The sequence below is a fragment of the Leuresthes tenuis genome, unplaced genomic scaffold (genome assembly GCF_036924035.1).
Source record: "Leuresthes tenuis unplaced genomic scaffold, fLeuTen1.0.hap1 SCAF_22, whole genome shotgun sequence".
Lineage (NCBI taxonomy): Eukaryota > Metazoa > Chordata > Actinopteri > Atheriniformes > Atherinopsidae > Leuresthes > Leuresthes tenuis.
In genome coordinates, this window is record NW_027325376.1 from 26780459 (window position 1) to 26807574 (window position 27116).

At 39.5% G+C, this 27116-nt stretch overlaps 1 protein-coding gene across 4 annotated transcripts in view; it reads right to left on the reverse strand.

Moving 5' to 3' along the window:
- Positions 1-3395: 3395 nt before the first annotated feature.
- mtm1 (myotubularin 1) overlaps positions 3396-27116 on the reverse strand; it is a 45010-nt gene continuing 21289 nt past the window's right edge. For 2 of the 4 annotated variants that reach the window (XM_072375985.1, XM_072375987.1), the window contains 13 exons: positions 24881-24975; positions 24031-24141; positions 22862-22963; positions 19823-19906; positions 19402-19551; positions 18841-19026; positions 14973-15155; positions 14729-14884; positions 14541-14588; positions 14255-14347; positions 11532-11645; positions 9593-9769; positions 3396-8818 (listed from right to left, as the gene is read on the reverse strand). In XM_072375985.1, the coding sequence (XP_072232086.1) occupies positions 8636-8818; positions 9593-9769; positions 11532-11645; positions 14255-14347; positions 14541-14588; positions 14729-14884; positions 14973-15155; positions 18841-19026; positions 19402-19551; positions 19823-19906; positions 22862-22963; positions 24031-24141; positions 24881-24975 (1682 nt within the window). In that variant the 3' untranslated portion in view covers positions 3396-8635. The remainder of the gene's footprint in view (positions 8819-9592; positions 9770-11531; positions 11646-14254; positions 14348-14540; positions 14589-14728; positions 14885-14972; positions 15156-18840; positions 19027-19401; positions 19552-19822; positions 19907-22861; positions 22964-24030; positions 24142-24880; positions 24976-27116) is intronic. The other 2 variants (XM_072375986.1, XM_072375988.1) reach the window with 2 other exon arrangements.

Consider the following 27116-nt stretch of genomic DNA (forward strand, 5'->3'; position numbering starts at 1 on the left):
TTGGGTCTGTATCTCAGATCATAACTTTTATCTTTACCAGCTTTGACATCTTCATGTTGTGTTTCTGATTTTTGTTTCGAATCATGCTTCTCTGCTTGGTTTATTTCTTGCTGCAAATCAACCGTAGGATGCTCAAGTTCTACCCAGTACGATTCCCCTAATAGTTTATCATTAAATCCTCCATAACAGTCTAAAACTTTGGGTGTCTTTCTGCCTGTACTACAGTATCTGGGAGTCATGTCTTGTTGTACAGTTCAAAAGATGCCTTTTGAACTGGTGATATTTGATACAGTGGGGGCTGTCTCTCTGCGTCCTGATCTGACTTAGGGACAGCGTCTGGCTGGGGCGCTACATGTCTGTTTGATGTAGCTATTTGTGGTTCTGGATGTGAAGTGGTTGGACGTTCATGAGGTGTTATGTGATATTTAATTTCAAAATCTCCTTGTACGTTTACTACTCCTGACAGTATTGGATATAGTCCTGCATGATCATGCTGCTTGATAAAGGAGTGTCAGTTGGACTTACCCATTTCTACCGGTTCCCTCTTCAGTGCTGCTACACCCTCCTTCAAATTCCTTCTGGAGCGAAGAGCTTCATTTTCAAACAAGCTTAAAACTTTGAATTCAAGCTCTCTTTTTCGTTTTCTCTTTTTGCTTTTATGTTTTGGTTTGTGATCTCTGATCCTTAATCCCATACTCTCACAAGCAGCAACATCGAAAGGGCCATCTTTTGGCCAAGGTGAGGAAGGATTTTTTGTTTGTTTTTCCCATTTTTTAGATATTGTTTGAACATCTTTGAACAGTTCTGGATTCTTGACACTTATGATTAATATTGGTGTTGCATCCATTATTTCACCTGGTTAAATCCCTCCCCTTTTCTTATGCTAATGGGTAGGCTAGGTTACTCTCCGTGCTAATGTTGGGTGGCAACACCCATTCCGAAATCCCGCCGTTCCGAAATCCCGCCATTCCGACATCCCGCCATCCCACCATTCCGAAATCCCGCCATTCCGACATCCCGCTATTCCGACATCCCACCATCCCAACGTCCCACCATTCCAACATGGCTTTCCGTATAAGGAAATGTGCGTTACTCAACAGGTGAGTCCCTTCTTTCTGTTCATGCAATTTAAATGTTTAACACGTTTACAGATAAGCGTTATTAAAAACACAAAGTCTCGGCAACTGGAGGAGGAGAAGCAGACTGTGGTGGTTTTTAATCACACACTCCAATGCCACTTGTTTCAACTTCCGAAAATTTAATCCAGGAAAAAAAGGCTTACAAACATGGACCGAAACGGCTCCATAACACGCACAAGAATCCAAAAGAAACGAAAGTTAACTAAAAGAAAGCAAATAAACAGCATGAAGTGGTCAAAATTGGTTTTACGCATGCCAATGTGCATCTGGCACATGCGTCTTCGGGCTCTCCCACGTTGGTTTGTGGATGAAAGCTATATGTTCAGCTGTAATGTCATGTAAAAACAATCTCTACATGACATTTACTCACAGGTGTGACCAGTTAGGACCTTAAGATATCAACAGGCTGTATAAAGCCTTGCGCAACGGCTGTGTGTTTGTGCCAAATGTGCAAAGCCCATCCGCGCTTCCCATAATTGGAGCGAGTACTCATAAATCACGTGAATAACATGAATAAACGTTTTTACTGCATTTTGTTGTGTTTTATACGTTCTATGCTGTCATTTCTCTCCTCTCCTATTGGCAAGGCAAGGCAGAGTGCTCGCAACTGTGTCCTGTGCAGTAGCCGTGATATCTGTAATTGCAATTATTACTTTTGCATATGATGACAGCGTGCAAAAGACGCATGGGCTCTGTGGAGAGCTCTGCTCCAGCTGGCTGCTGAGAAAGGTCACTGACACTGTATTTCTGCTTAATCAGTTTCAGTCTCGCCAGAGTTACATTAATATCTGTATTTTTATATTTGACATTTCAGGGGATTTTGGGGGATTTCAGGGGATTTTGATAATAGATTATTAAAGATAGATTATTAAAGTTTGTTTGCGAGGCTGATATGCTGGCGCGCGTATTTGCGCCGGCATATCATTAGTGCAAGATGTTTTATGTTTTAACCAAAACATAGGCTATTAAAAGGAACTGTCGGAATGGCGGTATGTTAAAAAAAAAAAAAAAAACATACCGCCATTCTGACCATAGGAGGAAAAAAGTGTCGGAATGGCGGGACGTTTGATAAAAAAATTAAGTGTCGCCATTCTGACATTGGCCTCCGATTGATGTCGGAATGGCACCATGTAACCGCTAATGTTAATGTCAGCCTTGAAGGCTAATAGAGGGTTGAGTTAAAACCAATGCTAATTGAATGTTAAGCTAATTTAGCTTGTTGCTATTGTGATTAGATTAATATTAGCTTTATTGGTAAATGGTAAATGGACTTGTACTTGTACTTGTATAGCGCTTTTCTAGTCTAGCTGACCACTCAAAGCGCTTCACTACATGCCGCATTCACCCCATTCACACACATTCATACCGCTTCGACATGTATCCTGGGGAAGCCAGAGTCAAACCACCGACCTTCCGATTGGTGGGCGACTGCTCTTCCTCCTGAGCTACAGCCGCCCCTATTAGCAATATTGCTATTGCTAATAAATGCTAACTACACTGCTATTTTAGAACTAGATTAATATTAGCTTTATTGCTATTGCTAATAAATGCTAACTTCACTGCTAATTTAGAACTAGGTCAATATTAGCTTTATTGCTATTGCTAATAAATGCTACCTTTAATGCTAATTTAGAACTAGATTAATATTAGCTTTATTGCTATGAATGAGTATGATCCAGATCAAATATTGTAATGCTCATGAAGGAGTTGATTCCTTAAAAAAGTATTTTGATCGCAGCCAAAAGCACGTTAAATATTTTACATGTACAGGTAATCTCATCCTTTGATGCCGTGTGCTGAAACAGGAAACCAGCGGCACCCGAGCTGTTGGTGAAATACAGGCTCTTGATTATCAACAGGTCAGTTTCTTTGCAACTCTGCAATAGATGTTGCTGCTCCTGAAACCCTGCTTTGGTAAATGAGCTGGTTGCAGCTTTGTTAAAACATCAGCACGCTCCCAAAGGTGTCATTTCTGATTTATGGCTCATTTGTGCTTTTTAATAAAAGAGTGCTTTATGAATGATGAAAAACGGAAATTATGAACAAATTAATTCCTGATCAAGGACCATTATATACCAAGCAAATCAGCAATATGATAGTACTGTAAGATATTAAGTGTTTTCCATGAAACAGGGATTCCCTTCAATTTGTCATCAAAACACATATGTTCACTTTTAAGTTAAGACAAAGTGTAGATGCATAGAGCAGATTCACATAGAAAAAATAAATAAATAAACAAACACAGAAGTCAGCAAGTCAGGAATCCTTAAATTAATTTAATTAATTAATTTCAGGAATATTTACAGAAAATGAGCATTCAACAAACTGTGGAGAGGATATAACTTGACCAAGAGATACATTCAAAATGTATTCAGATTTCACCTTTTTCTTAATACCCGAAAGATTGAAACACATTTAATGTGTATTTATTAAAAAGCAGGATATAACTGGCAAAATCCCTTTCAAACTGAAATGAACAGAGTCACCACTACAGAGCCAGGCTTGATCTCAAAGCTAAATAGAAAGTAATGACAGAGAAATGTCATGGCTGAACAATTTGCAGGCTTCTGTCATTTCCTTTTATTTCACTTTAGTGAGTACAAACCAAAAAATGCCCTCATTTATAAAACAGAACACTTAACTACTGAGGAAGAAATCCAAAATTTATACCAACAATTTCCTTTTCTTTTTTATAAAATAGCAAGATTTTACACTTCGTAAAATAATTGTATCTTACACCAAACTTACTTACTTCAGACAGTAAAATAGGTTTCGATTGAGGTAACCACATTATTGTACTTGTACAAAGTTTAGAAAAGAAAAAAAGACTGATTTTCACCTTTTTTCCCTAAAAATATAACCAGAGCAAACATTTTTTGTTGCTGCCACTATTTAGCCAACTGTTTCACCTTCAGACCTTCTCACTGAGACCAAAACTTGTTCAGCTATCCGTGTGGTTGAGCCTTTGTTCTTTTGCTTTGTCTGCGCACTGGACTTCAATCTGTCAGTCTGACCCGTACACACATAAAAAGGATCAAGCAAAGGATTTGACTCCAGTGCAAAATCGCTTTTTAATTTCCATTTCATGCAAAAACTCCATGGTGTCTACTGCAGGAAACCCTGTATTGTTCACATTTCTTCTAGTAAATCTAATGAAACCTTCCGTTCTGTTTCTGAAACACAGAGGTGCAATGGAGGGTCTGTGACTGCGCTGGCAGCAGAGAAACTTACAGACCCATTCGAATGTATGTGTGAGGAGATAACCTGCACTGAGGCACAAACCTTTCTGACCAATGACGCTGCTAATTTGAAAGTCCACACCGATGAGGCACTGCAGCACATCTGTTTGGTCTACTTTAATGACCAAAGGCAAAATTGGACAGAAATCTTAAAAATGTTCTGGTGCAACCTGAACCTAAACTTCAACACTGAGACAAAACTCAGTTTTCGGATTCTTTACAATTCATAGTTTAGTACATATGAATAGATTTAAGCTGGGTAACACTTTAAAGCACTTTCAACAGGAGCAGAGTTGCTTTTGTTTTTTTCTGCCCTCATAAAGGCTGCAGCGATAACCTAGTTTACATCTTTGTGATGATCTCAAACAGCTTGGTTTTAACAGCAATGAAAAGGCAGAACCTACTTTTATTCACAAAGTAGCTTAACTGTTTGCTGTCTGTAGAAAACTTCTCGTCTTTACTGAATCTGACTGTTCTCTGATGAGGATCCATTCACATTGAGAGAGAAGTTCGAACTACGGTTTTTGTATCAGTTTAAAAATCAACAGGTGCTTTTGTTTTAGCATATTAAATCATAACGTATTAGGAAATGTATCTGGTCGTGATTGAGGCAGTATGTGGAAAGTTTATCAAAGAACTGCTGTGTGCACTGCAAGGTCGTAAGGCAAGGCAATCCAATGCATAAGAAAAGAAGAAAAGTTGGAGTTCTGTTTAGGAGGTTCTTGATCATGGAAATATGCCACAGAACTCCTGTGTATTAGATACTGATGAAACTAATATCATAACTAATATATTATCTTGCTGAAAGGTTTGAGAATAAGAGCAGTGACGGTTTAGGCCAAGAGATGAGTCGTCTTTCCAGTTATTATGTGAGCTGTTCATCTTAGAAGATACAAAGAAATGTCCTTAAAAGACCCATGTTTTCATCAGATTGTAATAAATATGGCTTTATTTGTAATTTAACTAAATTCAACAGAAAGTGCTTTAAATTGAGCAACAAACTGTCTGTAGTTACGTGAGGAATGTCTTCGGAGGCCACCCTCCTCCTTTAAACTGGCACAGTCACACAAACAAAAAGCCTAAACTACAAAGCAGTTCATCTCTAAACTGGTTGGTCTCAGTGGAGGTGAAGGGGATTCTCACAACAATCAAGGCACCGTTGTAGACATGACCTGAAGCATTTCTCTGACTGACTTATCATTCCCAACTGAGAACGTTACACACAGTGTCTGAAAAACCAAAGAGGAAAATGTGTTAGAATCAGAATGCTGCTTATTTAGGAAGTGTAAAAATGTATTAACAAAAAAAGGAAAGGACAGATCATAGAGATGTCAGGTAATCTAATTGTTTATGGATGCATAAATCAACGTGGTCTGCTGAGTTATTAAGTTCTAATATCAATTTGTGATGGAGGTTAGGTAATTACATCTACTAAATTATCCAAGGAAAATCTCTAAAGAGCGTTTCAAACTAATTCAATATCCACTCAGAGCATCCAGTTTTGAAAAGACAAAATCATTTTGATAAAGGCAGTCATGTTTGGAGCAGCACTACCAGGAGAACTTCTCATGCTGCCGGCATTACTTCTTCATTGGTTGTATTTTTGCTTTAAGGGATGAACTTCACTGCTGGAAGTGTCAACACAACACACACCAGGTGAGAGGTGATTTCTTTTCTGTTTGATGTAGACAACAAATTAGTTCACACTATAAAAGATAAAATTCCAAATTTAGAATTAAGTCAGTACACTGCCTTAACAGATACGGTAACAGGAAACTTCAAGCAGGGAGAGATTGTACCCGATGATGGACTACCAAGTAAAATGACAACTATTCAAACTAAGTCTTATTTCCTATTTACAACATTTCTCTTTTACACACACCGAGTGACTGATCCATGCCTGCAGACTCCTCTGAGAGATTGCTTCGAATCTAAAGAAGCATTTTTGAGAAGTTGGTTTTCATGAGCTTATTTATGATGAGATTTTATGGATGCCTATTTGAGTAAGCCAAAATTGTACTTAATTTATGCTATATATAAAACACTCGGGTATGTTACCACTACTGGATGTTAGAGTGCATCATTTTGAGCTCAAGTAAACTTTAGTTTTTTGAATTTCTAAATAACTAAATAGAAAATTTCACAGAATTTAATAGGATGAAAATTTGATGGACACAAATGTCAAAATGATGAAATATTGCAGGTCTATAGGAGTCACTTTTGGACAAGTACCACAACTAGATCAGAACTGGTTCAACTATGAACCCTCTGATATGTTTGGGTTTTCCGCAGGTTCACCTGAATGCGCTCCTACGCACAAGCGCCACTCCTGATTACACATCCCAGAAAGCGTTTGCAGCAGAGCCTGTCTTTAGACTGGGAGAAAGCCGAAGAAGGCACTGGGAGCATGTGCCAACTCCGCAAAGACAAGCCTCAGCTCATCTGCACGTTTAAGCTGACAGCTTCTTTTTTATGGGGCAACAGTGCACTGCACCACTGCGCCTCCCATATAACAAAGTACTCTCATAATAAAATGAACTATATACAGAAAAGTGAAGAAAAGCCTAAATCCTTGACCCCTAAGGTGACTCTTTTGTGGCTATGTTAAGCTGAGCTGGAAGGGTCACTGCACAAAAGTAAAATGATCCTATGAAGAAACACGTCTATCCTGATTGGGTGTGGTCTCTTTTTGCATGAAACCCACCAATAGGGCCCAATTTGAGGGACCTCAGCATTACCATCATTAAAAGTCCAGTACGGGATTTTCTATGAAAAGAATGGTGTTCCATCCCTCCAGCAGAATCCCTGAGATGTGTCGAATGGTGCACTGGAGCTTTTTTGATAGACAAGCCTTAATACCTCATCAAGACACTTCATGTTGATTTTTCTGTTAATTACTCCATTTACTTATTGCTCCATACATTAATGCTTTAAGTTAAAAAACATTTAATTCATAGTTCATAATATTCCTCAGTGAAACAAAACTTCTAAATCTGCCCGTATAATCTGAGGCAATGCCATGACAGCTAAATGTAAAACAGAAATAATTAGTTATGTAGAATCATTTCCAGCTGAAAAAAGGTGGAAATGTCTTGCATAGAAATGCAAGCTAACATCTATCCCAAAGGCACATGGTAATTTCCCCTAAAACTGTGTTCCAGTAAGCCGCCATCCAGCAAACTATCGGATGCTCGAGAATCGAATGCCAGTTCCCCGTTTGTTTTCCTATTCCAGCTCAACAACCTGAAACATGCATCTAAACTACATTCACACAAGTAAATTACTGTTTAATTCTAACCAATCTGCTCTTGGCTTGAACCGTATTTGCTCTTCGTACAGTAGCTTAGGAAGAGCTGCATAACACGGGGCTTCGCTGATCGCAGTGACAGAAACAGTTCCACCTTTTTCCTCAGAAACAAATTCCAAATCACTTCATGAAAGTCGAACATACCAATTCAGACTGGTTAGGGGGAAGGTTCAAGCCTCCAACTTTGGCGCATTAGTCCTGCAGCAGATGTGATCGATTCCCAGTTAGAAAGGACAAGAGCATTCAGGAAAAAGTGTGAAAATGAGAGTTGTGCAACATCTGGATAAGTGCAGTGCTTTGTTCACAATATACCAACAACTGTACAGCACAACAAAGGCAGAAGCTGAGCTAAGAGTGCATTTCCAACAGGAAATGAGCTGCTTGCAGAACATCAGTTTTTATAGACACAAAAACTGTGTCTCCATGGTTGATTTTTGCCTCCTAACATCTTCATTCATGGCTGTGCAAGCTGACCTTCCTGACCTATGACCTATGACCTTCCTGTCTGTTCCTCTCTACATTTTATGTTATGTGACTGGGATTGGAGGATCTCTGTCAGTTACTATGCTTAATAATGCGATAAAAAGCTTAAAAAAAACTCTTTAAGAAAACCTGAGTTAAAATCATGGTTATGGTTACATTATGGATCAGGGTTTCTAAGAAAGAATTTTGATGCTGAAATATTGTTGTAAATCTGTGATCACAGTACGATATGCAGAGAGCTCCCAAAAGTTCAGCTCTGCTGCCTGTGTGAACACAGCTGCTGTGTGTCCTGTGTTCAAGCCCTTGGACTGATCTTTAAGGCTGTATGATGAGTGTATTGAAAAGAATTGACACAAGGCTTTACTGTGACGTATTGCATAAATCACCATCTTTACCACTATACTATTAGTTACCAATCATAATCTTATATGAGTGAAGTCCCAATGTGTATGTGTGTGTGTTGTCCCTCAGAGTGGCGTCTGTAGGTGCGTGTATTGCTGTGACGGTGAGGAGGTGGGGGGGGTGGAGTTAGTCAGATGGGAGGGAAGGGAAGTAGACGAGTCAGACAGCTGCAGCTGCTCCAGTTTCTTCAAGTATTCATCTCTGAGGGCCAAAAGCTCCTTGTAGCGCTGCTCCACTGGACTCTGCTGCTGGAACACACATCACTGAGAGTCACAGGTGGCACAACTAACAACTTCTGTTACATCAAAAACAAACAATGTTTCTGCATTTATCTTAAATGAGTCTTTTAATAATTCATTGAGAACTTGTTTTCAAAATAAGAGCGAGCGCTACGGACAGATCAGTTTCTCTACAGCAGGTGGGACTTTTTCCATTACCTGTCCCAGTAAAAAGTTTTTGTTCTGTTCAGAGGGAGTGAGTGAGAGTCATTTTTCAACAGTTACAGCTGAAAATATCCTGTAATTTAATTTCCATCCAGAGAAAGATCCTTCTCAGGGTGATCTGTCTGCTACCAGGATACTTCTCTTTCTTATCATGAGAAAAAAAAACATTTCCGTTGGCCTGGAAGCCAAGAATCATTATTTTGGGCAGTTTGGTGAAAACATGTTAAGACCAACATTTAGACTTGATTTCAAGCAATTCTATCTTACTGATCTGCAAATGAATTTCACAAATCTGAGGTACACAGTTATAGTTATAACAATGAGCATTAAGGATCTGTGGCTGGTATCAAAAAGTGGTTCCTGCAACCAATCCTCCTCCTGATGCAACTGATGACAACATGTACTAAAAAGGATGCACCATATGCATTTTAATAGCTAATAACAGGCAGAAATTACAAACCAAGTCAGATGCTATTTCATCTCTGTACCTTGCTCTGGGCCCTTTACAGTCGCCTTGGAAACAATTAGTAATCCAGCCCAAGTCAAAGCATATTTCAACAAACACAGCAGCTGTCATACCTGCTGTCGTATACGTGGGTTCCAACGAATGTAGTATGTCACCCACAACTCTAGGTGGCGCATGCTAGCAACAGGATAGAGGACCCGGCCGGACTCTGGGGTGTAGAAGGGGTTTAGATAAATCTCCATCTTACTGTTGACCAGAGACCACAGAGACACCGTCTTCAGCCTCACTTCCTGCACCAGAGAAGGAGAGCAGTCTTTAAACATTTGTAGTAAAATACAGTTTAATCTGCAGGGAAACTGATGGGATTTTTATACTGCATGGTACAGTTAAGGGCAACAGGATTCTACTAGAAATGGTTCTTTCTCTCTTGTTTTGTGCATAATCAGCTGTCTATTGCCATCTCTTGCTAAGTAGCAGTAACGCAGACAATAAGTTTGCTTGCTTTTAGTGCAGAGGGGTTTGAGAGTGATCGGGTGACACTTATTCACATCTCATCTAGATGTTGTCACTCAATGGGTTTACATGATAAGATTAACTCGATTATAGCTATAGTTGGGTTATGCTCCTTATCTGAGCAACGGTAATTATCCTTGGATATATGGCGGTGAAGAAATCGTATCACTGGCACAAAGCATTTCATACCCCAGTACGATAGGTGGCGCTGTACCCATTTCAGCTATCGCTAATAGAGCCACTTCCTGTTGACCTCTTCACCATCAACAACAACAAAACTAAGGCATTCGAGAAAGATGGTGAACGAAGAGCATTGTGATGAGCTGGTTATGGCACAAACACTGAACAACGATGCATTCTCCATCGCGTTGTTTATTTCTTTCCGACGGCAGCGACAACAACAGTAATATCGTCTCCTTCGACTTCCGGGTGACGATCCTGGGAAAAAATCTCGAGCATGCGCAGGACGCTCGATCCGATCCACAACGTGCTTCGACGTTTACATGCACATTTATCGTGAGTATCAACCGAGTTATCACGGGGTCTTAATCCGTTTGCGAGTAACCCAATCCGGTTCAGTGAACTTAATAACTCTTATTGTAATTCAGCCATTAATCCGATTCATTACAGTGCCATGTCATTTTTCCCATATACCCAGACCTACTTTTTAAGCTAACTGCCCATTAAAACCCAGTGGTAATAGAAACAGTTATTGTATTGCAAGTGCATTCCACTTTTTTAAAACTATGCTCATTCTATTTCGTTCTACTTGAATTAATTTTTTGACATACGTGGCAAGATTAAAACATTTTGCACTGCTTGGGGTTCACCATTTTTTGCAGGTTCTTAAAGGTGTTCCCAATGTCTTAATGTGTCCTTTATTCTGGACTAATTTATACATTCCACCAAACAATAAATAAATAGAAGATGCAAAGAGATGACAGAACTAAGATTATTCAGGTGATGTAAGGCAACGCTTGTATACGATGGTGATACACAAGACCGGGTGTACTTTATGATTTTATTTGATCAGCAATGTCCTCAACATATTGCATAATTTCACAGATGCTCAGGTAAATTCAGCTGTACAAAGTAACGTGACAGATCCGCTACTGACAACATCTGGACTGGAATGAATACCAACCTGAGAGATATTAAAAACTTTTAGTATCAAGACTGTCATAAACAAACTAATTACAATAACCTACATAGAGATAACCATTGGCTTAGCATGTTTGAACCTCTCTGGGGTAGAACTGAAAACAGCATCAGTCATGAAATAATACCATGAGATGGCCGTGGCTCAGCATGCAGAGTGGTCATCCACTAACTGGAAGGTCTACTTTTGGATCCTAAGCATGCCCACGTTTTAAATACCTTCTGGGAAAGTCACTTAACCCCACATTATGCCCAAGAGGTTATTTGATGTGTGATTGTAGAGAGACAAAGACGAGGTTAGAAAAGTGCATAAAGCCCAATCAAACACCTTGTAATGGAAAACCTTCAAGAGAAGGCATATTTATGTTGATGTGCTCTTACATGTTGGTCTCGTGCACTCTCACAGTTGTAGAGGAAAGTCCCAAAGCGACAGCTGTACAGATGATCCAGGATTGTCAACAGGAGGTGCTCATTAAACTCAAAGGCTGTTGGAAACTGAGAGGAGAGAAAATGTTGTTACAATTCAGTGATAACATCAGACATGCTATCGTGTAATGAAATGTCAATGTTTCCTTCATGACTGGTTCAGAACTTCTAAAGTTTCCCCAGTGAGCTCATGAAGAAAATAATATGTTTAAAACTGGGGCACATTATAGATTATACTGACATTTCCCACTTCATTGTTGTTCCATTCTGCAGTATCACTGAGTTTCTTTTCCCCATCTGGGTGAATATTGACTTGAACTCAAAGCACCTTCAGATAGGATCCATATGGGAACTCCAGATATGGAGTGAATATCTTTCTAACTTTACCGAACTCTTTCATGGGAGGGGTGTGAAAGGGGGCGGGAAGAGTGACAACAATTTCAAATGATAAATGAGTCACAAGTTATTGGTTGTACTTGAAGAAGCAATACATTTTATGCAAAATCACAGTAATGATGTTGAGAAGTAGCTAAATCCAAAAATGCACAGGCATTTATATCCCCACAGTTGTGGTCTTGAAATAAAATCCCAAGTCCGCTTTGTCTGAGACTGAGACAAGACCGAGTAAAAATTCAGTCGATTCCGAGACGAGACCAATCTCGAGTACTACAACACTACCAATCACTTCCATGGCCACAGGTACATAAATTCAAGCACCTCGGCATGCAGACTGCTTCTACAAACATCTGTGAAAGAATGGGTCGCTCTCAGGAGCTCAGTGAATTCCAGCATGGTACCATGATAGGATGCCACCTGTGCAACAAGTCCAGTCATGAAATTTCCTGCTGCTAAATATTCCACAGTCAGCTGTCAGTGGTATTATAACCAAGTGGAAGCGATTGAGAACGACAGCAACTCAGACATGAAGTGGTAGGTTACATAAAATGACAGAGTGGGGTCAGTGGATGCTGAGGTGTATAGTGCGCAGAGGTCACCAACTTTCTGCAGAGTCCATCGCTACTGACCTCCAAACTTCATGTGGACTTGAAACGTGATCATAAATTAAGCAAAATTATTTAACCAATGATAAAGATAACACACTTCCTACATTATTATGAGAAGCTTTTAAGGACATAAGGATTTCTTTCCAATCCTCTTTTAAGTAGCGTAACATAGCAAAACAAGTGTAACTAGAATCCGACTTATGCTCAGTGAATTCAGGGCAAAGTTAACACTTTAGTATCATGGTTGTTATGGGACAGCACATACTGAGTTGCCCACTATGGATTAATGTAGTGAACAACCAGCACTAAGAAAGGAATTTTCACAATTAACTACTCCGTGGTATTGAATGAGGTTCTCTGCCAACAACAGCATCATTTCTTACCAGATAATTTTACCATTTTCTTTTATTTCTTCTTAAAAATACTTTTACCAGAGACAGCTGGAACAAACAGATCTACAATAACAGCTGGACTGAATCTCTTGCTCCATGGCTACATGTCCAAAGCTATGTTAAACGCATCTGACTGTAATGATGGAAACATACAGCGCAGTAATTCCTTATTTTGTTTATCATGTGGATTATAATATTAATCTAAATGGAATACAAACCTCATCAATACACCTAAGATTGTCCAACTAGGCTGCATAGATATGTTTTCTGCTTAAAATGTCTGCCATGAAAAAGATTCATAATATTTAGAGCAGTCTGTCGGAACATTAATGATACACATGTTGATAATGACTGATTAACAGAAACTCCAGCCCCTTCAAAGGGTTCACAAATCTGTTCTTGAAACTTGAAATCTTAGGGCTGATCTGATACTTAAAATCATAATTTTTCTTTTGTGGGTTATATGAAGTACTGATGAACCATCAGTATTTTTCCCACAGTGGAACGTTGTCTATGCACTTAGAGAGGCAGGGAAGTGGGGTAGTCACGCTCAGGGACATGAGAAGGGCAAGTTTTTGCCATTTGATACAAGTCAAACCTCAAACTTACAGCGCTTTGAGCAAATACTCTGGATTTTTACAGCAGTTAACTTTGGCATTTTAATTTACACTTATTTTCTTAACTTAACCTGTTCCCACAAATGGGCATTCATTTCTGTTAGAGGTGTTATCGCATTTAGCTGACGAGGAACAAGTATAACTTCCATTTTCTTAAATGTCAGGTTCTGCCCATTTGTTTGGATGCCTGAAATATGTGACAGTGACAGCTCCAGTGCCCTTCTGAAAAGGTCAGACATCTTTAGCTTTAAGAGTGACCGCACAAAAAGTGCTCTGAAAAAAGCTGCACACAGCCACACTTGCTCTCTAATCATGGAAAACCAATGCTGTTATACATGCTACGGGGACGAAAGTACCAAGTTTATCTTTCGAATCAAATTCTAGAAATCTACAGCAATTAATGCAGTGGCCATGTCATCAAAGGTGAACAGCCATGCCATAAAATGAGATTCTGGCAAAATCTGGATACCTGACCGGATCAGTCGGGTACTGAAGGAATCACTGATGAATGTCATGAAACAGGTTTCCAGCAGATCCAAAATGTTAACATGAAAACAAAATAAATCTAGTTTGGTCTTCTACAGTAACCAAGAAGAAAAGTGTGCAAACAGCCCTGCATTTACATTTCAGAGCAGCCCATGAGAATTTAGACATGTTACACATACCTGTTTAGTCATCTGCCACACACAGTCGATGAACTGAACAAAGACCGGTGATCTGTCCTGGTCTGCGTGGTTTTTGTCACCGTGGCCTATCCTCTACACACACACACGATTAACAGGAGGGTAAAGCTTTTTTTTTTTTTTAAATCAATTTCATTTAAACACAATGACCAACTCAACTATTTGAATATTTCTCTGAAATATCTAATAGGATATGGATGCATGTTAAATCCACCCAACTAAAAATCATTATGAATATTTTTGAATGAGATTATAAGTTTTTACTTACTGAAGCAAATTTGTGACCAAAACTGATCCATTCCTTTTCAATGAGGACCTAAAAAGACATAAACAACTAACAAAACCACCTGCCAGTGCATTCAAAATGTTCTAGTTTTTATGAACAGTACAACCAAGCTACGATGCAAATCCACTCGCGTTTCAACTGATACGCTTCACTGCTGTGCAGTCACTAACCTGGAATCCCCTAAGAGTGCGGAAATGGCTGTCCAACATCAGCATGGCCAACGATGTAAGCTGGGCAGTTCTGTCCCAGCCGTCACTACAGTGAACCACTACTGAGTTACCACTTGAAACTTTGTCTGCTACTTGGATAGCTCCTGACAACACCAGCTACACACACAAGGACAAAATTGAGACAAAGTATTTATTTCATAAAAAAAGAATGCCAATGAACTATTTCATCAATTTTCATTCTTACCTTAACATGTTCTAGCCAGTGTGTAGACTCTAGGCTCGACAGCCAATGGGATTCCTCCACATTAGGGTAGACGATATCTTTGAGTTTCTTCAGGGACTCCCTCATAACATGTATGTTCTGGATATCCAAGAAGATGAGCTCTGTATTTTGGTATTCATCACCTTCGTATCCCCCTCCAGTGGCCTGAGGGTTGCAAAAACTCAATTGTACAAATGCAAGCATCACAGGACATTTTGGCCAACCAAACACTTGGATTCACTGTCTAAAGGAACGCAAACATTCAGAGCAACTCAGTATAACAATCATCTTAACCTGATGATGGTAACTGTGAACAGCAAAATTAACTGCATGCGTCAAATAAGCAAAGATGTTCACAAATGCTAAAACAATTAACTGCCAATCAATTGGGTTACAAGTGTTCTACTGCTAATCAGGCAAAAGTTACACACAAGCTAAAAAGTTTTCATTTTTGCACCATGAAAAGAAAATATTTAATATCATAATTACTTGGAACTTCAAAAGTAACCACCTTGATTTACTTTGTGGATGTAAGGACTGAGACTAAATGGTTGGCGAGCCGTGGAGCCAATTCTTTAGCTGCTTCCACTAATAGTCCAATGTGATTCTTTTCCATCTTTCTGGCTTGTCTGCAGTGTTAAAATGATGTTTTATCACATTAAACCTTACCCAAAGCTTAAAAAAAGAGAGCGGTATACTTATGTCTAAGCATTTTTATGTGGAAGGAACTTCTTTTATCCAGTAGTCTGAAACTACAACTTTTTTACTCACACCTCACAGTGAGTGAAGGCAGGATTTTCTTTTATGGTGGAATTCTCTAGGGAGTGCTCGCCCAAGGGAATTATCACACTGCAAAGAACAAGTGATCTGCTAGCACTTTTCCGAGCGCAGTACTTTGTCTTTGCTTCAGAGATGTCTTCAAGAAAATGTGTTTTTGGTAGTGAGGGCAAGTTGACCCTTTGAAGCTTCTCCAATGACCCAGCACTCTTGAATCAGTGGATATGATTGTTTTTTCCTGACCAGCAATACAGTTGGGAAAAGGTTTTGGGTTTGTTCGCTACACTTAATGAACAAGCCCCTTTGGAAATGCGGAATTACTTGCAAATGCAATGTAACAGTTGCATGTACTGAGGATTTACCAAACACAGACCTCCTGCTGCAATCTTCGTTGTGCTGTCATGCTTAAAGACGTAGCGTGTTGCTCAAAAGGTTTTCTTGTTCATGTGTTGTCATCACTTCATAGTCGGCAACTGGTGTAATGTGTGTTTCCATGTCTCAGTCATCCCTTTCCCTGCCCCCTCCAAGAACTCGACCAATCAGAAGACTTATACTTTAGCCAAATCCTCTTATTCTCACAAGGAGGCTTCCTCCAAGAGAAACTCTCCTTGTTCTGAACTAATTACAAACTATTTGGAGTTATGAGGTCCACAAAACTAATCTAGAGGTACACAAGATTAATAATTAAATTAACGGAGATGATTCTGCCACGTCACAAGTATTTTTGGAGGGAGAAGGTGCAACAGTAGCCCATTTCAAACAGTGATCATGCTATATTGGTGCAAAAAGTGGTCCTCCTTAAGCTACTGCTTTTTCCCTGTGTATGCTCAGACCGGAGGTGGCACTGTGTGTACCTTTTGAACAGGTTTTTAAATGGGGGTACACCCAGTATAACAAGCTAATTGAATTAATTTACATAGCCATTAGACCATAATATGGTTAACGGATCATAAAAAGTTATTGTGAGGATGGGTGACTGTGCTTTTTATGCGCAGGAAATGAGCACAGGAAAGAAAATGCCAGAAATCTTAGCAGTAAAAACAACTTACTGATTTGTTTGTTTTTTGATTTGTCGATTCACATGCTGTAAAACGTTGGACCCAGTGAAAATCCTACCAAGCCATTGATATTTAGCCAAAGTTGCCTTGCCCTACTCTGCAGGCATGAAAAGATAGAGCCGGGGTGTATTTTTACTCTGCTACCACAGGCATTTTTTCAGTTAGTTGGAAGTTGCACAGTGTCAAGTGAAGCTGGTTCTAGGACATATTCTAAAAACAATTGAGAAACTAGCTCACTGGTAGTTGAGACATTGTTTGTAGGCAGTAGTTCTACACATATTGGGGCAGAGTTGCATTTTAATTGTTTTTTACAAAGGCAGGGCCTGCCATCTTGTTTTACAAGCATGTTTCACAGCTTATGTTTAGTTGTGCTTTAAATTTTGGTCAACTCCCAGGAAGAATGATCAAAGTAAAAGCAAAAGTTGTTTTCAGTTATTTCTGCCATTTGTAGTATGTTTTTAAAAAAGGAAGAAAAGAAAAAAATTCTATTAAAATTGCAAATCAACTGTGGTTAAAAAAAATCTGAGATATTATTTTTAGGCCATATCGCCCAGCCCTAGTGGGACCTCGACATTTCCATTTCCACAACATCAGTTTGGGAAGATCTCAGTTCTTTTGGGTAAATGGTGATAAGTCCACTTACGTAGCACCTTTTTCACCCGGTCTAGGTTCTACAAAGCACTTTTCATGCGTTTCTCACCCATTCATAAAGATGCAATATATATATATATATATATATATATATATATATATGTGCACTCTATATTTTCTAAAACAGTTCACAGCCACTCGAGTAAGAAAAAGTCTAAAACTGTTGAGTTGCTCCCTTTGGAATCATTAGTTTGAATACCCTTTAATCGTGAAAGACATCTAGTGCATTATGTCCTAAGATCTGGACGTAGACCTGGCCCATGAAGCACGAGACCCTTTTCAGTTGCACAGTTCACACACCCCAGGTGACAGTTCTGCCAACATGATGTGTTGGACTAGTATTTATCACAAGAATGGCTTTCTCAGACAATTAGATTAGCTTATTATATCTGTCTTCCAGTCAGGTAAAATCCCTCAGTCCTATCTGATTTGCCCATGAGCGGCTGCTGTCAGGGTTAGAACCTCATTTGAGATATTACAGTTTGTAAACATGTATTTCTGTCATGAAAAAAAGAGGCTGTACCCATTCTTGAAGGCCAAGTTCAGTACTTCACTGAAAATGAATGTGTGTAGTCAGGTGTTGTGCTCCCATCACTGCTGTGCCAAGCCATAGCAACTGAAAACCTGCATCTACTGCAGAGTCATTTGTTTGTTTGTTAATGATCGAATTTCAACTATGAAACACTTTCATATCACACTCAAAAGCCAGATGTGATGTCTTCAATATTTCACAGACACTGATGACTTCTGCCATCTCTTCCTTTCACAAGCAGTATTTCAGAGACTCCAAAAAATATATTGCAACCCACAGTGCCCTAGTCTGTGTCTGATAAGCCCACCATCTTATTCCTTAGCCAAAGTTTCATGTTACAGACAAATGGCCCATATCTGAGGTAAGTCTTCGGCTTTCACCAAATTTCTAGCTTGCTTAATATCCTAAAGCAGTTGGTGGAAGAGACATTTATGAGAGACGAGTTACGGGGAGCATGGTGAAGAAACTATGGTCTGCTTGGGAAACTAAGCAGAATTTGGTGAAAAGATGCCGAGAGTACCCCTGCCTCTTACATGTTTCTAGAATGCAATATGGTGACAAACTTGAGATACAGAAAGCGTTGGAGAGACGATGCCTATCGTCTTCAATCACAACGCAATGTTCATGACAAGAGAAACTTGTCCGGTGACAGCTAGAACAGCTTGATAAAGACGAGCAAGAAATGTTGTTGTGTGTGATCCAAGGCCTCAGATCACTTGTGCAATGTGGACCTACTCTGACTTCTGATCACAAGACAAGCACAGCAAGTAGTGTGACAATAAAAGTAATCTAGTCTGAACTTGGCTCGAAAGTACTTCTTTTCTCTGCTGACCTTGTTAGCCACCGCATTGACGCTGGGCCGAGCATCATATATAGTGAGCTTTGTGGTTTCATTTGCCTCCCTGATCAGGTCCAGGTAGCGCTCATCATCTTTGTTTCTTTTACCAGACATTCCAACAAGCGGCTGACTGCAGCGGACAATCACTGCTTGGTTCTCCCGGTGGATCCAAGACAGAACCTAAGGAAGAGTGACAGTTACAATTTCCAGTGTCATTTATGTACAGCGGGGCATTAATGGCAACAAATGGCATAACTCAAGCTTAGGTGAAGTGGGCTTCAGACATTCTCAAATAACAAACTACAAAATTGACTTTGCTTAGCCTGAAAAATAAAGTGTTTCAGGCTTCTTCAGTTTAAAATAATGAATTAGTTAACTTTTATTCAACCCCTTTTTAGGAAATTCTTTAAAAATTCCAGGCCTCAAGTTCCTTTGGTTAAAGTAGTTCAGGGGACAGTAATACAAACCTAAAACATGAGGAAATGTCCAACTTTCTAAGGGCAGTAATCTAAAATGTAAGATTTTAGCTGTATGGATTTATACTGTTGCCCTCACCGGTATGCGTCCTCTTGACCGGAAGGCAGCCACTCTCCTAAGGTCCTCTTCTTTACTTTTAAATGGTACAGCCAGCACGGTGGGGTAGGTGTCACATAGATCATAGTTCTTATTGATGAATGTAATACGCCATTTGTTATTAGGCAAACCCTGGAAGAAATGATGCAAATCATTAACCACTGCCTGCAACACTGATGCCGAGGTGGTACTATTCTGTAGAGTTCAGCCCAATACATTTCTGACATGACTTCACTTAACTAGAGATCTCCCAGTTCAACCACACATTTTATCCCCTCTAAATATACTGGCATGACATACCTACACTAAAATATCATGGAAAGTGGTATCTATAAAGAAACTGATAAATATTGAGATAAAAAACAAGTACTTTAATTGTCCTTGCTGTACAAGTCTGTCTTACCTGACGTCTGAACTCCTCAATGGGTTTGTAGATGTTCCAGCCGTTGTCAGGGTATTTCTCTTGAGTCGAATATGCAAACAGAGGCTGGACAGAGGGAAGATATGGAAACTTTTCATTTTCCACACTATAAATGTATGCTATTTGCAGCACAGTAACCAGAACATACTGGCACACAACAAATCAAATAAACAGCATCTTTTAACTATTGTTGTTTGTCGTACTGAATGAAAGTTTGCAGCTTTCAAAATATGGGACAAGCAGCGCTACAGGGAAGCCAGGCAGGTGCTGGGAAATCATTAAGGCAGCCAAAAAAGAAATAGAAAAAGAAAAAGAAAATATAAATAAAGATATTCGGAGATTATGGCAATAATGGGGAGTCAAGGCAGGGTTAGTTACTGGGAGTATATATCAGGGCGTCTGAAGTCACCAGCCAAACTCCTCAAAAACACAACCCTGGTATTAATTTAGGGCCACTTTGTTTGAAAGTTCCTCATTTAACAAGCCGTTCTGGTGTTCATTTCTAAAGTTCATCACTCCTTAAGTTGGCTCCGCCTCCTCTGCTAAGCCCCGCCCACTCACATCCACCCTGCTGGACGGATGAAGCCAGCTTCTGGTGGAAATGTTCTGCTGTCAGCTGTACTGAGGAGCATGCATCTTCCATCCAGCAGCAGCCTCAGAGGATATAAGAGCCCAGTGGATAAACTATATCTGAGGCTAATGTTCCAGCAGAGTTAGCTAAAGACTGTGAATGTGCAGCAGCCACTTTTCATCCCACTGTTTTAACAACTTGGTCCAGTTCAACGCTGGCTGAGGAAATCTTATTTCGATTCATTGGTAACCTCTCACAAGCTAACTTCTGTCCCCGAAAAGTCTCTACAGTCCTTTTAGGACTAGGTAAGGCAAAAGTAAGGCACAGCAGGTAAGCATAGAAAAAAAAAGCATGTCTCTCATGCAATACATGAAAAAATGTAATGAAAAAAAACATGGAGTAGATTCTGGGCGGCTGTAGCTCAGGAGGAAGAGCAGTCGCCCACCAATCGGAAGGTCGGTGGTTTGACTCTGGCTTCCCCAGGATACATGTCGAATCGTCCTTGGGCAAGACACTGAACCCCACGTTGCTCCCCCAGTGTATCATTGGGGGTATGAATGTGTGTGAATGCTTAGAAAGCACGTAGTTATATCTTAAGACGTGCTGTATGAATGTGTGTGAGTGGGGTGAATGTAGTGAAGTGCTTTGAGTGGTCAGCTAGACTAGAAAAGCGCTATACAAGTACAAATCCATTTACCATTCGAAGTTAATCAATATTGCCTGTCGCTGTTCTAACTGGAAACAAGAGCTCCAACCTTGAGGAGAAAATATAAGTGAATAACTACATAAATAAGAAAAAAAACTGAAAAGGCCCTTTTTTTTACCCCTGGAATATTTGAAATATCATATCCTATTGGGGATCAGTCATGCAAGTTTATGTGCCAGCCCACACTAGAAACAGCTGGTGAGTCATGTAATTTTTCATTTTTACCAAGTCTGACACAATTTGTAAAGTGTGGTACTCAGACTGAAGAGAGACAGAGAAATACCCCTTTCAAGCCAAAATTGCTCCTATGTTGCCCCACACAGCACAATCGTCATGACCCCTTTCCTTAAAAGATGCAAAGTGTTAACATCACCGCCATCAACAGTTACACATATCTGTGTTGACATGACCAAGCAACCAACCTGCATAAATGATTTGTTTGATAAGGTATGTAATCTTAGCTTGCCATGGTCCAGACCCTGAGGTGCTGCTGTTCTCTAATGCTGCCGGCCAGCGTTTCCCTCAGATGGGAGATTGGACTGAAGAGAAGCTTCAGTTCAATCTGTTGGTTTCCTTAACTAGGAAATTGTTTTTGAATTGGCTCTGTATGCATGAATTTGACTAATTTTAAATTGAATTAATTGGATTTGATTTTATTATGATTACAATGAATTGAACTCCAATTGCCTTGAATTGGACTGTATTATTGAAGTGCCTTGAGATGACATTTGCTGAAATTTGGCGTTATACAAAAACTGAATTGAATTGAATTACCATTGTGGTTTGACTTAATACAAACCCTAACCATGAAGGACTAATCTGTCAGCCAGCTTCTCTCCAATCATCACGTAGCAAGATATTCTGAACACTGAACATACAGTGTAAAAGAAAAGCGTGGTCATATCTGCTGAACAGATACAGGATGTAAAAGACCTTCCCATTAAAACGTGGAGCTTTGTGGAAGTATGAGGTTCGAGTTCATTTGTGCTTCCAATCCAGAAGCAAAAATGTGTTTGCACACAAAAATGGAAAAATGACTTGTTGTTTCCTTATTACTTTAATGTTTTAAACAGTTTTAAAACTCACAATTTCATATTGTACCATCCTTTTACTGTCAAAAAGGAAAAGGACGAATCAGGTAATGCAACAACTTTGTCAACTGGATCTTCCGTATTATGTTGATTTGATTGATGGCTCTAAATACGTGGCCTGCAACCATGTATTACTCAAAAAAAACAACTTTCTGTTTCAAACTTTATTAGCCTCTATAATAACAATTCATTAACAAAAATTGGTTAATTTCATTTGTGTTGATGAACTGGTCGAGGTGTGTCACAGCCACGTCCAGCCATTATAAAATAACCAGATATTTTATAAAATAGTTCTCACAGTGCCTTTCAAAAGTATTCAGCCCCCTTGATAAGTTTCCTATTCTTTTGAATTATACACAATCATTTAAATTGATATGCTTATGGTTTTTATGCATTGTACTTAAACAAAACAGTTAAATTAAAGGGAAAGGGAAAGAAGACTGGACCGATAAAAGACAGTGGAAGTATTCCATCTATAATGTTCCCCATATGTATAAAGTTTAATGAGCTCTGGATTTTGCTTGTGGTTTCTACAATATATATAGATCAAACTGTACTGAAATATGACTACATATGTATTACTTGAAGTTTTTCTAACAGCATAAGAAAAACATCCATCATCTTGAATGACAGCAAAAATAACCCACTATTACCTGACCATGTGACAAAGGGAAGGCGTGTCTGAAGAGGAGCTCAAAGATATCTCTTCTGCTGTGACCCTCCTGTTTCAAAGCAAACCTCAAGTTCCTCATGTCCTGGTGCCAAAGAGAAACAACAAGTTCACCATCAACATTCGACAGATAACACATACACGGCCAATATTCTACATTCCACCAGCTTTTCCTGATAAAAATATGTGAACTTGCTCTGCGTATCAATGCTGCGACTTTGACTTGAGCTTTTCATCTTCACACACCTCTCCTCCCTCTGCTCTCTTTACTCTCCATGTACATATGACATCATTGCTGTCATTAACTTGTGTTTCTCTCTCTCAGCAGGTATCTCTGGCCTGGTGTTACGGTGCTTGTTGTCCCCTCTTTCCTGTCCTCTCAGCCCCCAGCTGGTCCAGGCAGATGGCCGCCCTTCCTAGTTCTGGTTCTGATGGAGGTTTCTTCCTGTCAAAAGGGAGTTTTTTCTCTCCACTGTCGCCACGTGTACGCTCAGGATGGGGAACTGAAGTTGTTTTCTTAGATTGGCATTAAATGAATGGCACTAATTTGTATTTTGATGGATTACAATTTATTTATTTATTGCAATGAATGGGATTATAATTGGTTTGAAGTGGACTGGACCCCTTTAAGTGCTTTGAGATAAAGTTTTTTTGTGATTTCCTGCTACAAAAATAAAACAGAATTCAATGTAACTGAATTACATGAATGTGTGTTTTGCACGGCTACCTCGCACACGGAGGGTCAGTTGCGTATGTCTGAACGCATCATGTGTGTGAAATGCATTTGGAGGTAACCAATGGAGATGCCACAGCTCTCCCTTCTTTAGGCCAACATCTCAACATAAACTAACTCACTTTATAGTCTCCAAGTTCCCTGAAGTTCTATCTGGATTTAGCATATATATATATATATATATATATATATATATATATAAATAAAAGGAAAGGTATGGGTGTGTACCTTTCCTTTAAACTTGCCTTATACCATGTCCTGGTTTAACCCCTGCAACAATGCTTACTCCCCTTACTGAGTGTGGAAGAGTGATAACCAGCCAAAGTTTTCGCTAGCCTCAGATCCCCTTACTCTGACCGTCTTAAACTCAAACTGGTTCTCCTTCAGATAGATGAACAACAACATGCACACACACACACCTTGCAAGTGATTTCCAAGCCATACGAGTTTTCTCCTCTACTTGAAGCTCCACCCATCTTCTCCACTCGACTGATGGCACCAAGAGGAACATCCAGTGTCACCGTTACATCCTAAAAGATCAGATTAAATTTGTCATGCATACACACAAAAAGATGCTTTTAACCCATCCAGGTTGGCACCTGTTGACACACACATGCACGGGCACAGGGTCACACACTCTTAGAGACAGATGCCATACACTGGAGCCCAAGGAGTTACGGGGGTATGGTGCCTCAGGCGTGACAATGAGGTGAACAGCTGTCAGTTCACCAATCTTTGAGCAGTGAGAGGGAGAATCGAACCGCCAACCTTCAGGTTATTGGACGACTGAGCCACAGCTGCCTTCACACTCACTGTCCCATAAAATATGACGAGCTAGATTTAGAGATTGCTGGCTTGGTTGGCAATCACTTTTCAATTTTTTTTCTTTACTGCGCCAATATGTTACATTTCAGCTTGTGCACATAACAACCAGTCACTGACAGCATGTGCAGTGAATGTCACGTTTCAGAACATCACAATCCCCTTTTTCAGACCCATTTACTGGCATTTGTTTAGTTTGATCTTTAAAAGGCTCCCAACTACAAAACGAGAAAAGTTCTCGGACAAACAGATTTGCACCATGACGGCAGAAATGCAGACAACCCCCACAGGGAGACTGTGCCACCAGGTCAATGCTGTAGAAGTTAAAAACACGTCTGTTAGATATCTAATTAACTCAACTGCTCATAGACTGGTTGATGGCCTCCATCTGTCACATGCACAGTCAAGAGCCAATGACTGGCCCTACATGAGTTTAATAGGACTTACAGCATCTGAGCTCTTGAAGTAGACTCGGTAGTTGGTGATCAACACTTTGCCTTTCACAGCTCCATTGAATGGACAGATGTAAATGATGTCTTTATCTGAAATAATAAAATAGATGACTTTGACCTCTTATCCAACTCCACAGTTATCTGATGGTACAATCATATTTTCCATTTCTTTGCCACACATGAACAGAGAGAAAGCAGAATAAGAGAAGCAAGCAGCAAAGGAAAGCTTTAAAAATATCTGGGTGGAAAATGTTAATAAGAACATATCATGTCACAGTATCTAGTATCAAGAAATTTGGCTGTCACATTACAAGAAATTTTAAACTCAATACTGACACAAAGGAAACTACTTTATACTCTATACACTCCAGTAGGGGTCCTTAGGCAAGACCCCCTTACCCTATCTGCCTACCTGTAAGTTGCTTTGGATAAAAGCGTCTGCTAAATGCATAAACATAAACAAAGACATAAACCATTTTTGATACCATTAAGGGGTAAGTGACTAATTAAGAGGAATGGAATATGTTTAATAAACAGGGCTCCAGACTAAATTTAGAGTCTTTTTAAAAATGGGAGCACCAGCACAAAACGACTTTAACGCAACATCTTCATTTTTATTCATCTTGACAACATGACTAATTTAATAATAAATCATTCATTTACTATTTATTAGTCATGTATTTTAAAGGGAAAATGCTTGAGTAAAGTGGTAGTAAAGTGGTAGTTAATTAAGTAATAATGTAAAATTCTCCTTTTTTTCCCCCCAGACACCGAGGCCAAAAAGTCCCTCAATATGAATCTCCCACTACCTTAAAACTTCAGTTTGGTATTTCTATGTAACCTGCATGCGGTGAATGAGACCTCTTTCTGTACAACATGACTGAATGTACTAATTTCACTGCAGTTCAGTGCATGTCTTTTATTTTGTGGTCTAGTCAGCAAGCAACATTTGACCTGGACCTTTTAGTACATGGCAAACACAGTATTCATTTATTTGCAATATCTTTACATTATAAACTCACATTTTCATTCCACGTTTGCATTCCAATTTATATGTGAAAGAACATGTTCTGTTCAGGCTTACATAAGCTCTCCAGTCTGTCACTCATGCAAAACACATGCACACAGATTCTTGCCCCCTTAAAAACTGGTTTTAAACTAGATTCAGTTACCGTAGTTTTATGACTAGCACTGGCTGTTCAGTTGCTAGTGAGGCATGGGTTATGTGTGCCTTACTGTCTGCAATAGCTCAGTTAAGCTGTGTGTCCACTGCAACGGGCGAACTCAGTGCTGTTAGCAGCAATGCAGCTGCAAAAAAGTATCTGATTAGTTTCTGAGTATTGACTTTTTAACAACCCTACCAAGAACTTCAATGGCCGGAGGCTTTTTTAAGATACTAAAAGATATTTCATCCTTGGTTCTTAGGCATTTCCACTCAGCTCTAAAGGTCTAAAGTACAGGAAAGGACTAAACTAATTGAGGTTACTGAGGTGTGTTGCTCCTCCCCTTCGATCCTTGCCAGAATTTCAGAAAAAGCCTTCAAACCGGAGATGAACATTTTATTGCTTCAACGCACTGTTATCTTGTCAAACTCTGTCCACAATGGTAGAAACACAGAGCAGTTACAGTAAATGAAGAAATTAGCTTTAACTTTATTCACAAAAGTATTGTGAACAGTGCACATTTCTAAGAGCTATGGGTTTCGTACCTTAGAATGTGATCATTTGAAACAAAGAGATTAATGTTTCAGGTATCTCAGGAGGAAGGAAGGAGGAAGGAGGTCAGGAGGAAGAGCAGTCGCCAATCAGAAGGTCGGTGGTTCGACTCCGGCTTCCCTGGGCTACATGTCAAAGAGTCCTTGGGCAAAACACTGAACCCCACGTTGCCTACTGATGTATCCATCGGTGTATAATGTGTGTATGAATGGTTCGAAAGCACGTAGTTATGTATAGACTTAAGACATTCTGTATGAGTGTGTGTGAATGCATGAATGTAGCATGTAGTCTTAGAAGCGCTTGAGTTGAGCTGACAATTCCCCTTGAGTTGGAGTTGAGTGGTCAGCTAGACTAGAAAAGCGCTATACAAGTACAGTCCATTTACCATGTTTGTCAACGCCACACATACAATTTGAATAACATTCAAAACTGATTAGGAATCGACATGCAATTCATCTGTTCTAAATACTGTAATCCCCAAACTGAGAAAACTACTTTCTGAACAATCGAAGACTA